The sequence below is a fragment of the Alosa alosa genome, chromosome 7 (assembly GCF_017589495.1).
Source record: "Alosa alosa isolate M-15738 ecotype Scorff River chromosome 7, AALO_Geno_1.1, whole genome shotgun sequence".
NCBI classification, from domain to species: domain Eukaryota; kingdom Metazoa; phylum Chordata; class Actinopteri; order Clupeiformes; family Clupeidae; genus Alosa; species Alosa alosa.
In genome coordinates this window covers 3,072,344-3,085,639 of record NC_063195.1, presented here as the reverse complement: position 1 = coordinate 3,085,639, position 13,296 = coordinate 3,072,344, and the positions used below count along the sequence as shown (strand labels likewise).

At 42.3% G+C, this 13,296-nt stretch overlaps 1 protein-coding gene and 1 long non-coding RNA gene across 3 annotated transcripts in view; both read right to left on the bottom strand.

The window, feature by feature from the left end:
- Positions 1–844: 844 nt before the first annotated feature.
- Positions 845–1,295, bottom strand: LOC125297446. 2 transcript variants are annotated; one of them, XR_007194034.1, is made up of 3 exons: positions 1,216–1,295; positions 1,069–1,142; positions 845–952 (listed from the first exon to the last, which is right to left on the bottom strand). It is a non-coding gene; the product is annotated as an uncharacterized LOC125297446 (long non-coding RNA). The 2 variants fall into 2 exon arrangements; XR_007194033.1 differs by lacking the exon at positions 845–952 and adding an exon at positions 957–986.
- Positions 1,296–3,794: 2,499 nt separating this feature from the next.
- The window catches only part of LOC125297676 (zinc finger protein with KRAB and SCAN domains 1-like), a 30,026-nt gene continuing 20,524 nt past the window's right edge, over positions 3,795–13,296 (bottom strand). Inside the window, exons 7-9 of the mRNA XM_048248116.1 lie at positions 8,463–8,530; positions 7,623–7,869; positions 3,795–4,628 (exon numbers count right to left, since the gene is read on the bottom strand). Coding sequence (XP_048104073.1) covers positions 4,069–4,628; positions 7,623–7,869; positions 8,463–8,530 — 875 coding nt within the window. The 3' untranslated portion in view covers positions 3,795–4,068. The remainder of the gene's footprint in view (positions 4,629–7,622; positions 7,870–8,462; positions 8,531–13,296) is intronic.

Below are 13,296 nucleotides of genomic sequence, written 5' to 3'. Positions count from 1 at the left end.
GAAAGCACTGTTGGGGAGAGGGAGGGGGGAGTGTGGTGTGATCTGTTGCTGAAACTGAAAATAACTGGCAGGGGTTAGAAACATATAAAAATATACTTTATTTTAGTGTTCTTATTGTATCTTTCTACTGTCGTGTAGGATGCATGACATGAGTTAAATAGCACAAGCACACATCAGCTGGGAATGTTGCACACACCAAAATAAAACAGAAGATTATACTGGCAGGCGGGGCTTACCTGGATGGGGGGGGAAGCAGACTATCAAGGAAGGTGTCCACACGTGCACTCTCACTGCAGAAAAGTGTTACACCATTGTCACAGCAAGCCACCACCGATATTCCATAGTACAGTCCAAAGTGAAGTTCACAAGCCCGCCACCAGGTGACTAGCTACCCCCCGCCGAAGATAACCCACAGGCCTGCCAGCACATAAACTGATCAAAAAAAGGAGCACAGCAACCACAAACACCAGCATGTAGGTTATACCAATTAGAGATTTAAAGCTTGAGCCAGGGAAATAATCCTCGCTGGGATAAAAGCTAGGCATGCAGACACACTACAAACTCAGAAAACACGATCACACACACACACACACACACACACACACACTAAGGCAAAAGCACAACAGACCAGCAAACAAAAACAAACAAACAAAGCAAACCCGCCTGGGAAATCCCAATCAAGCAAAGAGCAACACAAACAGGTCAGCTACCGCGACACGGAGGAGCTGTGATGACGTACACATAAAAATAAATGAAAAATAATACTATGGACAAGACAGCAGCGTGACCACACTAAACAAGCAAACTTGACGAAGCCATGCTACCTGTAACATAAATAGTCAACACTTAGAGTGTATCAGTGTCTCAAATGCCACACCAAAAGCTACAACATTCCGGTTTCATACATACCAAACACTTGCAGTCACTGATTAGCCAGTAGGCCTAAAGAACGCTTAAAAAAACACACGCCGTGCCATCGTCATAAGCTGCAAGCATACATAAACAAAAGAGCAATTAAGACTCCGTAAGGCTAATAAAGGGAGATACTAAATATTTGGAAATGCATACCTGCAGGGGAGAGTTATCTAATGCTAGACAGGTCAGGTTCCATACAGCCACGGCAGAGTAAGGGAGACGCAGAGCTACAGATGGAAAGAGTAAAGTATTAAAACTAGGCATGAATAGCTTAACCAATACAGCAAAATTGCAACATACCTGGCGATTGGCTCCTGCGTGAAACCCAGGGACAAACCGAGCGAGAGACAGAGAGGAAGACAGTCCGACCTACTAGGCACCTTTATACCAAAGATTGTTAAGGCGGAGCAAGATATTTCATCAGGAGACACTTCCGGGAACCCGGATCGCACGAGGGGGGGGTCAAAATCCCCCTTTATGCAGAGCAGAGGCAGCGACTGCTCCATTGAAGTCTATGGGCATAGCTCAGAATTTCACCACATATGCTAAGGTCTTGGTTCTATAGAGTTAGGAATGTGAATTTCGGGCACATTTTCATGATCCTCAAACCCTTCTGAACATTTCAGGTACATTTTAGCATTTTTTGAGCAATCCAGTCTGGAGAAAATCAACCTTATATCAGGTGTGTGCGGTTATTTCTGCCGCTGCTGTTGGCGGGTTGCAACGTGACGCCACAATCAATACGCCATCGACGCGCCTCTTTATGCAGACAGGATTCGATCCCCATTTCGCGCCCATAGACATGAACTACGACGAAGTATCTTGCTCCGCCTTAACAATCTTTGTTTATACCATGGCCTAATACCAGGATCTGAATGAATGGCTAGCTACATGCCTGCCCCGCCCCCTTCGTTAGAGACCAGTGTGTAAGGTAAGCAGGAGGAGACAGACAGAGCGAGAATGCAACTGGCTACACAAGCAAACATATAGGAAGTCTTTATTGTTGAGGTCAGAGAGGATAATCAAACATCTTACATTTTAACCGTGATTTAGTGCTGCCAAATCTCCGCTTATCCTCTCTCTGGTCCTGCGCGCAGTGCTGTGTGAGAGGGTGGCTATGGTAGAGCGGAGAAAGCCAACGTGTGCTTCTTTTACCTATATGTAACTATATATTTAGCTTTTCTTATCCAAACAATGTCAAACTATGCACTGCACTTACTCATGCCAGTAGCAAGACACTACTCATGCCAAGTTTGAAATCGAACGGACCGACGACACCCAGACAGACAGACAGACGTTCCTGCAATTTATGGATAGATAGATGCGATGGCTTGTTTGTTGGGATAGGCATCCGACAACGAGTACTCGGGGCAACAGCCAGGTCTATCATTCATCATAATTCTTCAAACCCTGACTTGTGAATCTAAAGGTCTTCACCCACTGTTGGTCAGTGAAGTAGGCTAGAGCTATAATCGGGCCTTTAAATTTAGGCCCGACAAGACCCGAGCCCCACAGAAATCATCCCTAGCCCTGACCGAGCCTGTGACTGACAGCTTTTTAAAAGCCTGAACCCCCCAGCCCGACATTATTCAAATGTCCGCACGCACGCAGCTCTTTTGCCAAGAATGAGTAACATTTGACATCATTTATTCATGACTAACGTAGCCTAGGCCACTTGGAAGTTGGAACAAAGAAATAAAATAGTCCAAGTCCTCTCAGCATTCTGAAGTTTGCAGGAACCCTCCCATACGCAGCCCCGACATTAAATAGTTATTGCTCCAGCTTTTCAAACCCCTCGCCATTTACAATATTAAAAGGCCTAATGCCTTTACAGCGAAAGCTGACACACTTCTTCTCCGTAACCATTTGTTTCACCTTTGCAGGGTTTGATTTTGTTGCTGTAGCCTAACAAACGATGTGATCAGCTATGATCAACATGCCTTATCAGCGACAAATTCCCTGTCGTTGTACAGAATGTTGCATCCTTTGGATTTTACATAACCACTGGCTCATTATTCTCATTATGCACATGATCAAAACTTTTCCACACCTCAGACTTTGCTTTCTTTGCAGGTGCAACAAAACATTTGACAAAAAAAACTGCCGAGACCTTGGTCGTTCCCAAGTGTATAGCGGTCTCCGGCGACGGCAAAATTCGAATTGCAATTCTGCTTCCTGTTCGCTACCTCAATTGAAATGCAAGTGAAATTCAAGAATTGAATTGGAATTCAAGAGCCATTTTCAATTCAATTCAAGTCTTCGATATTCTGAAAATGTTCTGAAAGTTTTGAAAATGAAAGACAAAATAGCCTAGTGTCTTGTCATAATAGTCTAAGGACTTGTCATAATAGCCTGTCTTGTCTTGTCATAATAGCCTAGTGTCTTGTCATAAGTGGTGTGGCTCCTTTAAGAGCAGAATAGCCTAGTGTCTTGTCATAAGTGGTGTGGCTCCTTTAAGAGCAGAATAGCCTAGTGTCTTGTCATAAGTGGTGTGGCTCCTTTATGAGCAGAATAGCCTAGTGTCTTGTCATAAGTGGTGTGGCTCCTTTAAGAGCAAAAAGCTCCCTTTTTGTTACTCGCTGCGTGTGCAGAGGGAGAGAAAACGCATAAGCAAAAACTAATAGAAGTTGGGCTGACGACTGCGGTAAAGTTAGTGAATCGGTGGTCACTAAATAAAGCTGCAACTCTTTTGATTGTAGCTGTATCTGCTTGGCCTACTAGCCTAACATAAAGGAGAGCCGGGACAATTTTAAACACTTTTTAATTAAATGTCTTCCACATGCTGCACCTGTGGGCCCACTTTGGGAGACTCAGATGATCCTGGAAAGAAAGAATTCTACACGTTACGGTAATTAAGATAATTAAAATCAAAACAGTAATTGTTATCATCGAGAATTTTATTGTGGTTTACCGTTACACTGGTAACCGTTACATCCCTATTGTAGACTGTAGAAAGGTTCTTAAAACTGTTGATCATGTCAAGGTGAACTTTATTTTATGTCGGAACATTCTGGTGATCAAGGTGCGTACGTACGTCATAAATCAGATGTAAATAAAACAACAACAACAACAACATAAATCAGTGTAAATAACAATAACAACACCAATCAGATGTAAATTAAACAGAAACAACGCAATGGAGCGCATCGTCCCTCACACATGTTTCTGAAGATGGACTTTCAAATTGGTTGCCTTGGTGAAGCTCCTCCCACACCTGTGACAAGAGTACGGTCTTTCTCCTGAGTGAACACGCTCATGGACTTTCAGATCGGGCTTCCTGCTGAAGCTCTTGCCACACTGGGAGCAGGAGTATGGTCTCTCTCCTGTGTGAACTCGCTGATGGACAGTCAGATTGAACTTCTGGTTGAAGCTCTTTCCACACAAGGAGCAGACGTACGGTCTCTCCCCTGTGTGGATGCGCTTGTGTACAGTCAGCTTACTCGCAGACAGAAACCCCCTGCCACAGTAGGAGCAGGGGTATGGTCTCTCTCCTGTGTGAAAGCGCTGGTGGTGGGGGGCCGTCAGACCAAGTTTCGGCCTGAAGCTCCTGGGGGCAAACTGGGAGCGGGAGAACGGCCGGGCAACAGTCTCTCCTGGTAGAAGGCGCTCGTGGACAGTCAGTCGGCTTGTAGATACAAAGCTTCGGCCAACGACAGAGCGGCTGGGTTCGTTCCCCGCCTCGTAGCCGTGGTTGGAGGAAGAGGAGGTGGCCCCTTCACCAGAAACACACACAAGGACACGACATCAGCAAAAAAAAATCTTTACCAGAAACACACACAAGCACACGACATCAGCAAAAGCATCTTTACCAGAAACACACACAAGGACACGACATCAGCAAAAGCATCTTTACCTTACACTTTACCTCAAAATCCGCTCTAGTGTATTTGTGTACAAGTGTGTGTGTGTGTGTGCGTACAGTGTTTTTACGCTGAAAAAACGAAGAAAAAAAACGCTGACTCTGGACAGCCCAGGTTCCAATCGGCAACAAAAACAGCTGGTCCAGCCTGGACCATGAAACAAAAGAAACTGTTCCAGCCAATCACCAAAGAGATGTGCGTTCAGGTCAGTTTCAATTGCAAGCTAGCTCTCGGTTTTGTTTGAAACATTATTACGGCTGGCTAAGAGGTGAGACGCACACAGGTTTTAAGCTTGTTCGAAAAGGGGTAATTTATTAACAAAAATAGAAAACAGTAATCGCTGGCCAGTCAATAATGGCCTTCACGCTGAACAAGCAAACAAAGAACAGGCCGCCGAACGGAGGCCTGAAGCAGGACGTCAGAGACGCAAACGGAATGGGATAGAGAATGTAGTCAAAAGTGCGCCCCCTAGTGACCTCTATATATATATATAGAGAGAGAGAATGGGATAGAGAATGTAGTCAAAAGTGCCTCCCCTGTTGATGTCCTGTGACCTCTGGATATAGGGTTTCTAGTGACCTCTATATATATATATATATATAGAGAGAGAGAGAGAGAGAGAGAGAGAGAGAGAGGGAGAGAGACGATGACAGCAGAGGGAGCCAGAAATAAACAGTATAAATAATATCATCAATATAACTCTGTGTTGGCTGGCCACCAGGGAAAGGGAACATAACAAACGTCAACAGAAATGACGTTACCCAACCGTGCTTAGAGAACCTTTAATAAAATATGCTTCATGGTGGTGGAGCCACACATACGGCAATAACAATGCATTATATAGGCCTACCCCTAAATCCTCAAATTATGGCTGGAATAATAATATCCAAGTAGCCTAGCCTATGACTATCAGTCCACGAGCACAAAAAAACGTTGTTTCGATTTAACTCAATGAAATTAAAGAGCTCTTCTTAATAGTTTATATTGTTGGTTGGTTTAATAGCCTACTGTTGCCAATGAAAAGTTGTTGTCCTAATGGGTCTCAAGCTACCAATTGCTTGGGCTACTACATTTAAACACAATTGTTGCCGCGAGGCATTCCAGCCTACGAATTTAATAAAAAAGTAAATCATGCACAATAAAAAAAAATCACTCAATTTAGGCTACCTTAGGCCTACTTGGCTACGCAATAAGGTTTCCATTACAGCAGTGCACGTTCCATGACTGAAAGCGACTGCCTATCTCGCAATAAACACAGCGGGTGGAAATCCCGACACTCTTTCAATTACATGAAAGTTAATAGTGAAACATCAAATTCCCCCCAGATTTCAGTCCCAACATTTGGCAATATAATCAAAAAGTCCAAAAGTAAAATAAATCCCAAATCAAACCGAAAATGCTTTTGATAGCCTACCGCCAGTATACCGCTCCAAACGAAACGGATGCCTCACAATAAAACGCATAAATAAAGGCTCGATTACAAGCCTGCCCCAAAAAAAGCCCTGTGCTTTGCGCAGCCTAAGTAAATAATAGAACCCGGCCATAATTTGAGGAATTACGGCATTTTAAACATTGTTAAAAACGTACAATTCATGGCACATTTTTTATTATTATTTTTTATGCTTTCTGCAGAGAAGGGAGACTGGCATTGGTCACGGTTTGGAATGAAAGGGAAAAAACTGGGGCCTAGAGTAACATGGCGGATATCGCTCATATACCTATAAAAAACATTTTTTGACGACATAGTTAAGGCGGCAGGCGTGTGTTGCTAAGCCTTAGCTGCAAAGTGCTGCGGGAAACCCTGCAATGCCAAACAAAATTAACTCCCTCATTCAGGATGTCGTCATATTAGCCATGTAACTTACTGGGTGGTTTTTGGTGACAACGTTACACACAACCTGGATTGACTATCTGAATGGCTACTAAGATCTCTTACGGGTCAGAGGCCATTCTCCATCTCTGTTGTCTGTGTGTGTGTGTGTGTGTGTGTGAACTAAGGTCTCTTAAACGTCCCACATACTCGACGCACCCGAACTGTAGCGCGACAATGTGACGTCACAGAAGCACCGTAACCATTTATACTCGTGCGTGGTGGTTGCGACACTAGTTGCAATATTCTCTTGAACAGAGGTGTCGCTGTTGTGAAAATATTAACACTAACTACGTTACACAGCAGAAGAAGCTGCAGTAAGAAAAACTAGTAGCTAGCCTCTGTGATGGTACTTCTGACTTTGGTTGCTACTATTCACAACTACCATCATCATTATCATTTAGTTTCCAAGGTGTGTGCACAGGTAGATAGATAGATGGATATATAGATAGATACTTTAGTCATCCCGAGGGAAATGTTAATAATTTAAACAGTTTAGTTAGCTGGCTAGCTAGTTAGCAGCTGGCTGAGTTTGTGTTATTTCCTGAAGTGGAAATAAATTTTGTTCAGGCCTAGATATCCTTTGTTTAAAAAAAAAATCGTTTCTATTCTTTCCTCTTAATTCCATGTGTTGCAACTCTCGCTGGTAACTTTGTTAACGTATCCAGCAAACTATTAAAAATTCACCACTGTAACAAAACAATGCAACTCTCGCTGCCCCTCAACCAGTCCATCTTCCTGTTTCCGCTTTTGTCGCTACTGCCTGAAAAAAAATGAGTGGTGTGCTACCTCGCTACCTGGCTAAAATCCTGGCGCCAGCCAGCAAGATCTACGCCATTTTGATCGCCACGCTGTCGCGCCACCGGGTCGGGTGCGGCCGCATCATGTAGAAACCCTTACTGGTCCCAGGCTCTGTGTGTGTGTGTGTGTGTGTGTGTGTGTGTGCGTGCGTGTGTGTGTGAACTAAGGTCTCTTACTGGTGCCAGGCTGCGCTCCACCTCCCTTGTTTGCTCCATCAGTCCCTAGATGTGTCCGTGTCCCAAAGCGGTCCACCAGCAACAAGGAGACCAGAGACATTGGATCTGTAGGAGACGGGTCCATTTCGGAACCACGGACCAGAGACATTGGGTCTGTAGGGGACGGGTCCAGAGGCTCGTGGTCTGTAGAGAACCAGTCCATCTCTGAACTGAGGACTGGAGACATGTCTGTTTTCGTCTCGTCTTCCTAAAACACATTGAACAAGGGATAAATAATCAACAACAACAACAAGCACATTTTGTCTACAGAAGTTTTTTTTGAGTGTGTGCGTGTGTGTGTGTGTATGTGAGCAAGTGAGTGTGTGTTTGTTCGGCAGTTTGCCAGTTTGGCAACTACTGGGCCCTAATTTAAATGTAAAACTTTAAACAACAACAATAACAAAACATCAAAGGTGTCAGGTTCACAGTCATTCAAATTAGGGCCAGACAATGTTCGACTATTACACTGAGGTTCACAGTCATTCAAATTAGGACCAGACAATGTTCGACTATTACACTGAGGTTCACAGTCATTCAAATTAGGGCCAGACAATGTTCGACTATTACACTGAGGTTCACAGTCATTCAAATTAGGGCCAGACAATGTTCGACTATTACACTGAGGTTCAAAGTCATTCAAATTGGGGGCCGACAACGTTTGACTATTACACTAAAGTTCACAATCTTGTTATTGGGTAATAGTAAATGGTCTGGAATGAACTAGAAATCGTCTGGAATGTCTGACAATGTGGTTAAAATGTTCTGTCAGCATTAGCACACACACACACACACACACAGCACCTGGATGAGTTCAATTTTGATGTCTGCAGCTGAAGAGATGGTCTGTTCTGTTCTGGGGTCAGCTCTCTCTACAGGATAAAACAGAACAAACAAAAACAAAAAGAAAAAAAAAGATAACATAAAACACACAAGGTATATGCGAGCATAAAAGGGCAATAGTTTGAAAGTGTTTAAAAAGTAATAATTAAAAGACATTAAAAAAAACAACATAGAATGATTACTCAGTCTAGCACCCAGTGTGCAGCAGCACTCTATGGAGATTCTTGAAGTAGTCCCAAACTGTGCGCTGACACATATATTTATTTCCTTTCTCAATAGTCCCCCTTGTGTAGTATTAACACACAAAATGGTTAACACTTTGAATGCCGCGCTGTTTTCGGAAGCTTTTGCCCAGCAATCTAGATCATTGTTGACGATTTTTGTAGAGCCACAGCGTATTCTGTGTTATAGCTATGGACACATACTATGGCTTGTTTGAAAGGTGAGACTTTAAGCTCTCAGTGGGTACAAACCGTTTATTTCTACATGCCTCTGTTCCTAAGAAATCCCAAGCTAAACAGTGGCTAGTTTTCATCAAAATCCTTGTTTTATTTCTAGAAATGGAGATGTAGCGTCTTTGATGAAATATGAAGTGTTGCATGTAAAGTTTCCGGGAAGTGGCCTAGCGAGACCTGGCGAGACTGCCACCTAGTGATAAACCCACGAAAATTGCCTGGTTTTGACCTGACGTGCATGTGTCACTGATTCAGCCCAAAGCGGCAACCATCAAAAGCAGAGTTTTAAGATTTAATGTCCAGATGTCCAGGTGCATTTTCATGAGTTTTCGATCGTCATATATTTAAATTCCATTCATGACAGAGTTCCCAAAATCATATATAAGGTGTTTTAGAGTGTCTAGTTTCGTAATTAAAAAAAAAAGTTAAAAACGTAATATTACGTTTTTTGGCACATAACGCATGGGAAGGAAAAACATAATATTACGTTTTTGGCACTCAATGAGTTAACACTCAGAAGTCGTTTTTACATTGAGATCACGCAACATTCACAGGAAGAGAAGACGTCTTAATGCCACATTGTGTGTCTCTGACTATGCCCGATCTGTTTATTCTGTTAGAATGACAGGACAACTACTTCACAGAATCCCCGTTTGCCCAACTTGGACAGCAATAATGTAAAATGTAAAAGTAAATCAGGTTTATAGGCATCTCTGCATTTATAAAAGCTCCAATTTCAGCCCTTTTCTTTGGAAATTCTAAAATAAAGATGTTTTTTTAATACTTCAAAATAGCATTTGATAAATGAACCATTCCAGTAGCCATAGATCTCTATCCTATTTTCTTTACTGTGCTGGGCTATTGGGTGCCATCTCAGGCGGCACATCAACGTGAAATCAAAATTCCACTGGAGCTCCAAGAGAATTTGAACACCCAGCCTGACAACACTCTTTGACTAAGAATACCCCATACTGTTCAGGGTAGCCTGACGAGCCAGACCCACATTAAATCCTATATAGGGGTAGCCTGACGAGCCAGACCCACATTAAATCCTACATAGGGGTAGCCTGACGAGCCAGACCCACATTAAAATGTAGGGTCTGGGCACTCACCGTTCGCAGTGCTCAGTCCGAGGGGCGGGATAATCGGTTGTCTTTCAAATTCCCTCTGCACGCAATAGGACAGCGTTATGAGTCCCATGCGTTTCCCACCAGCGGGGCTGGTTCAAACTTAAAAAAAGCTTCACTCGTGTCACACTGTTCGCCAACAGCAACATCCATCTTCTTTGTTTTCAAGTAGCAGGGAATTCAAGCCAAACCGTTGCAACTCTGCCATCAATCATTATGTTAAGCCCGCCTTACGACTCTGTACACGATTGGCTAGCCCTGGCAGCAAATGTAATTTTTCTTAGATGTAATGTAATTTAATGTAATTCTAGGCTAATATAGGGGAGTAATGGGAAAACATTTAATTCTCAAAACTCTAGCAAATGGTCTCCTCAGTTCCTTAACATTTACAAAATGTTGTTAAATAAAGAGGTGAAGCAGCACAGTGTTTTAAACAAGCTATACATGCTCCCATCCCAACTTTTTTTGAAACATGGTGCTGGCATCAAATTAAAAACTAACATATATTTTCCATGAAATAGTCCAAATTTGTATTTTCAACATTTGATATGTTGTCTATGTACTTGCTGCTAAATATTGGGTTTACGAGACTTGTATATAAATCACATCCTGTTTTTTATTTGCATTTTACGAAACCTCCCAACTTTTTCTGTTTTGGGGTTGTAATTTGTGTGACAAGATTTTGTTTAGATTTGTAGACTTGAGATGACAAATAAACAATTTACTATCTGATAATAATAATAATTGTTGTAACCATTAATGGCATCTGGTCTGATTTATATGCCGGCCGTAAAACAAATTTATACTGTTAGCCTGCTAGCTTACGTAAGCAGAAAAAAGCAGACTTTTGAATCGTTCAAAAGTTTAAATTTCGATTCCTAGTTTCGATTCCCAGTCCGCCGACCGGAAGAAGAAACGGCTGAACACCAACGAAGAAGCGCATAGTTCATAGAATTAAAATTCTTGGAGAAGGTCAGACTATTTCATTCAGAAAGCAGGGTTCCCGTAGCCTAGAAATCTAGGAGCGTCCCTAGCGCGTCTAATTACATTTGCTGCCAGGGCTAGGGTTCCCGCGGATCCTTAAAAAGTCTTTAATACAACTGAATTTTCGAAAGAGAGGTATTAAATGTGCGTATGGGACTGCCAGCGAGTGCAAGAGAGCCAGTGATTAGAGATGCACCGATAGATCGGCTGGTGACCGGAATCGGCCGATTTTCACGTGATCGGCCATGACCGGCGACCGGCCGGTCAGTCTGAGACATGCCGATTTTATGCCGGTCAAATACACTCGTGCGCCGCAATTGTAACAACACCCAGCTGAGTTTGCAAAGTCTGAAGAAGCTAGCAACCAGGCCAACACTCAGGGCTGGATGTAGGGCTACAAAGAAAGTTTAATAGGCTACTGAGTTTTTCTATGCAGCAAACGCTGTGTTTTTTTACCATTGGCTTACCGCGTGGAATTTACTAAGCGGTCACTTCATTAGGGCTAACGTGAAACATAGCTCATCACCATCACTGCCACTAATTGCGTGCCCACAGCTGAACCACAAGCCTGCTGAACGGAGATAAACGACTGCGACATTAAAAATAATCAAAGATGTCAACAAGCAGCGACATACAGTAGCCCTAGTAGTTCTACTCCACTGAAAAAAAAATACTCTAACTATTTACTGCACATAGACTAGGGCTATGTCTTAAAATACCCTAGTCTAGCAGATTGAGAAGTGGATGTCGTGAAAGTGAACAAACGATAGCCTATTAGAAAGGCAAACAAACGTTAAAGTTGCTTTTGACATAGTAGCCTACAATGAAGAAAACTGATGCTCTGAATACTGAATCAGTCGTCTCTGAAAGTTTCTATAGCCTAATTGATGCATTTAACCGGAATTTGGATTTAAATCTTTCACCGCAAAACAGACGTGCACTGTTTTCATATGGTGGAGCACCTAATCGCTATTAGCACTTCTCCCCTGTGTTTGCGTGATAGCCTAGGCTGCTACCACTTTTCCCTCGCCCTCCCATAAATTCATCAATGCATATGAAAATATGTTACATGGTAGTATGTTCAAATGTATCATGAAAATTGTTCTTAAATCTTTAGTTGGATATTGGATGTGAGAAGCATAAAATGGGTGTTCCATAACTTAACTTAATCCATAATTTGATACTGGATCTGAAGTTAGACTTGAAAAAGAATCTGTCTGCTCACCGGTTCCATTTTTTTTTAACAGCCATTTCATCATTGATTGATTACACGTCTATATTAACATGTTCTATCAAAGAAAAGATAGAAAATAACTATTTGTGTGTGTGCTGTAAAATGGTTAGAAGAAATGAAATCGGAATCGGCTAATATCGGTATCAGCCCAGAAAATTGCAATCGGTGCATCTCTACCAGTGATGTCTCCCTCCAGTTTCGTGTATTTAAAACGCAATTGTATAAGTGACTAGGCTATTAGGCAGATAGTGGTTGCAGAGTGAAGATGTTTTTCACGAGTTTGGTTAAAGGTGTGAAAACGGTAAAAATACAGTAGGCCTATGTACAAAATAATATGCCTGACGTTTTCGTGATGTAGCTGAGGCCTGAGAGATAGACAGGTAGCCTACGTGGAATGAGGGAGCCTACGGTAGAATGAGCGGGAGAAAGAGTTGGTAAGCCAGTTAGCGATAGGTTGGCCATATGTTTGAATTTAGGCCGGAAATATAACCGCATATTTTTTGAATGTCGGCGACTGCTACATAAAAAAAAATAAGTGCGTTCATAATACGTGCGTGCTTGAGATGAAACCAGCAGTTTTCAGCAGGATCATGCGAGGAGGACCTGTCTCTTAATTAATTTAAAACAAGTTTTGCTTGGTTGGTTTAGATACAACTGGTATGCAAAATGTAAAGTAGTGGATTAACTTTAATTTGCTGTGCTGCATATTGGACAATAGATGCACATAGTAAATTATAGGCTTATTAAAATATGTAAATAGCTTAGTCTAACTTATAGAAAAATATTGAAGGGAATCCAGTCCAGTGCACGTCTTTGGCAAGTAGCCCTAGGCTACTACAGACACAGGTGAAGAACAGTTAGCCTCAGCAGTAAGCAAAACCAAATATGTACAGCCAGCTACAAAAGCATGCAGCCCAGACCCTAAAATAGGGCATTTATAGCTTTGAACGTAATTCACACACAATTATTTTTCTTTCACCAAAATATATTTGGTA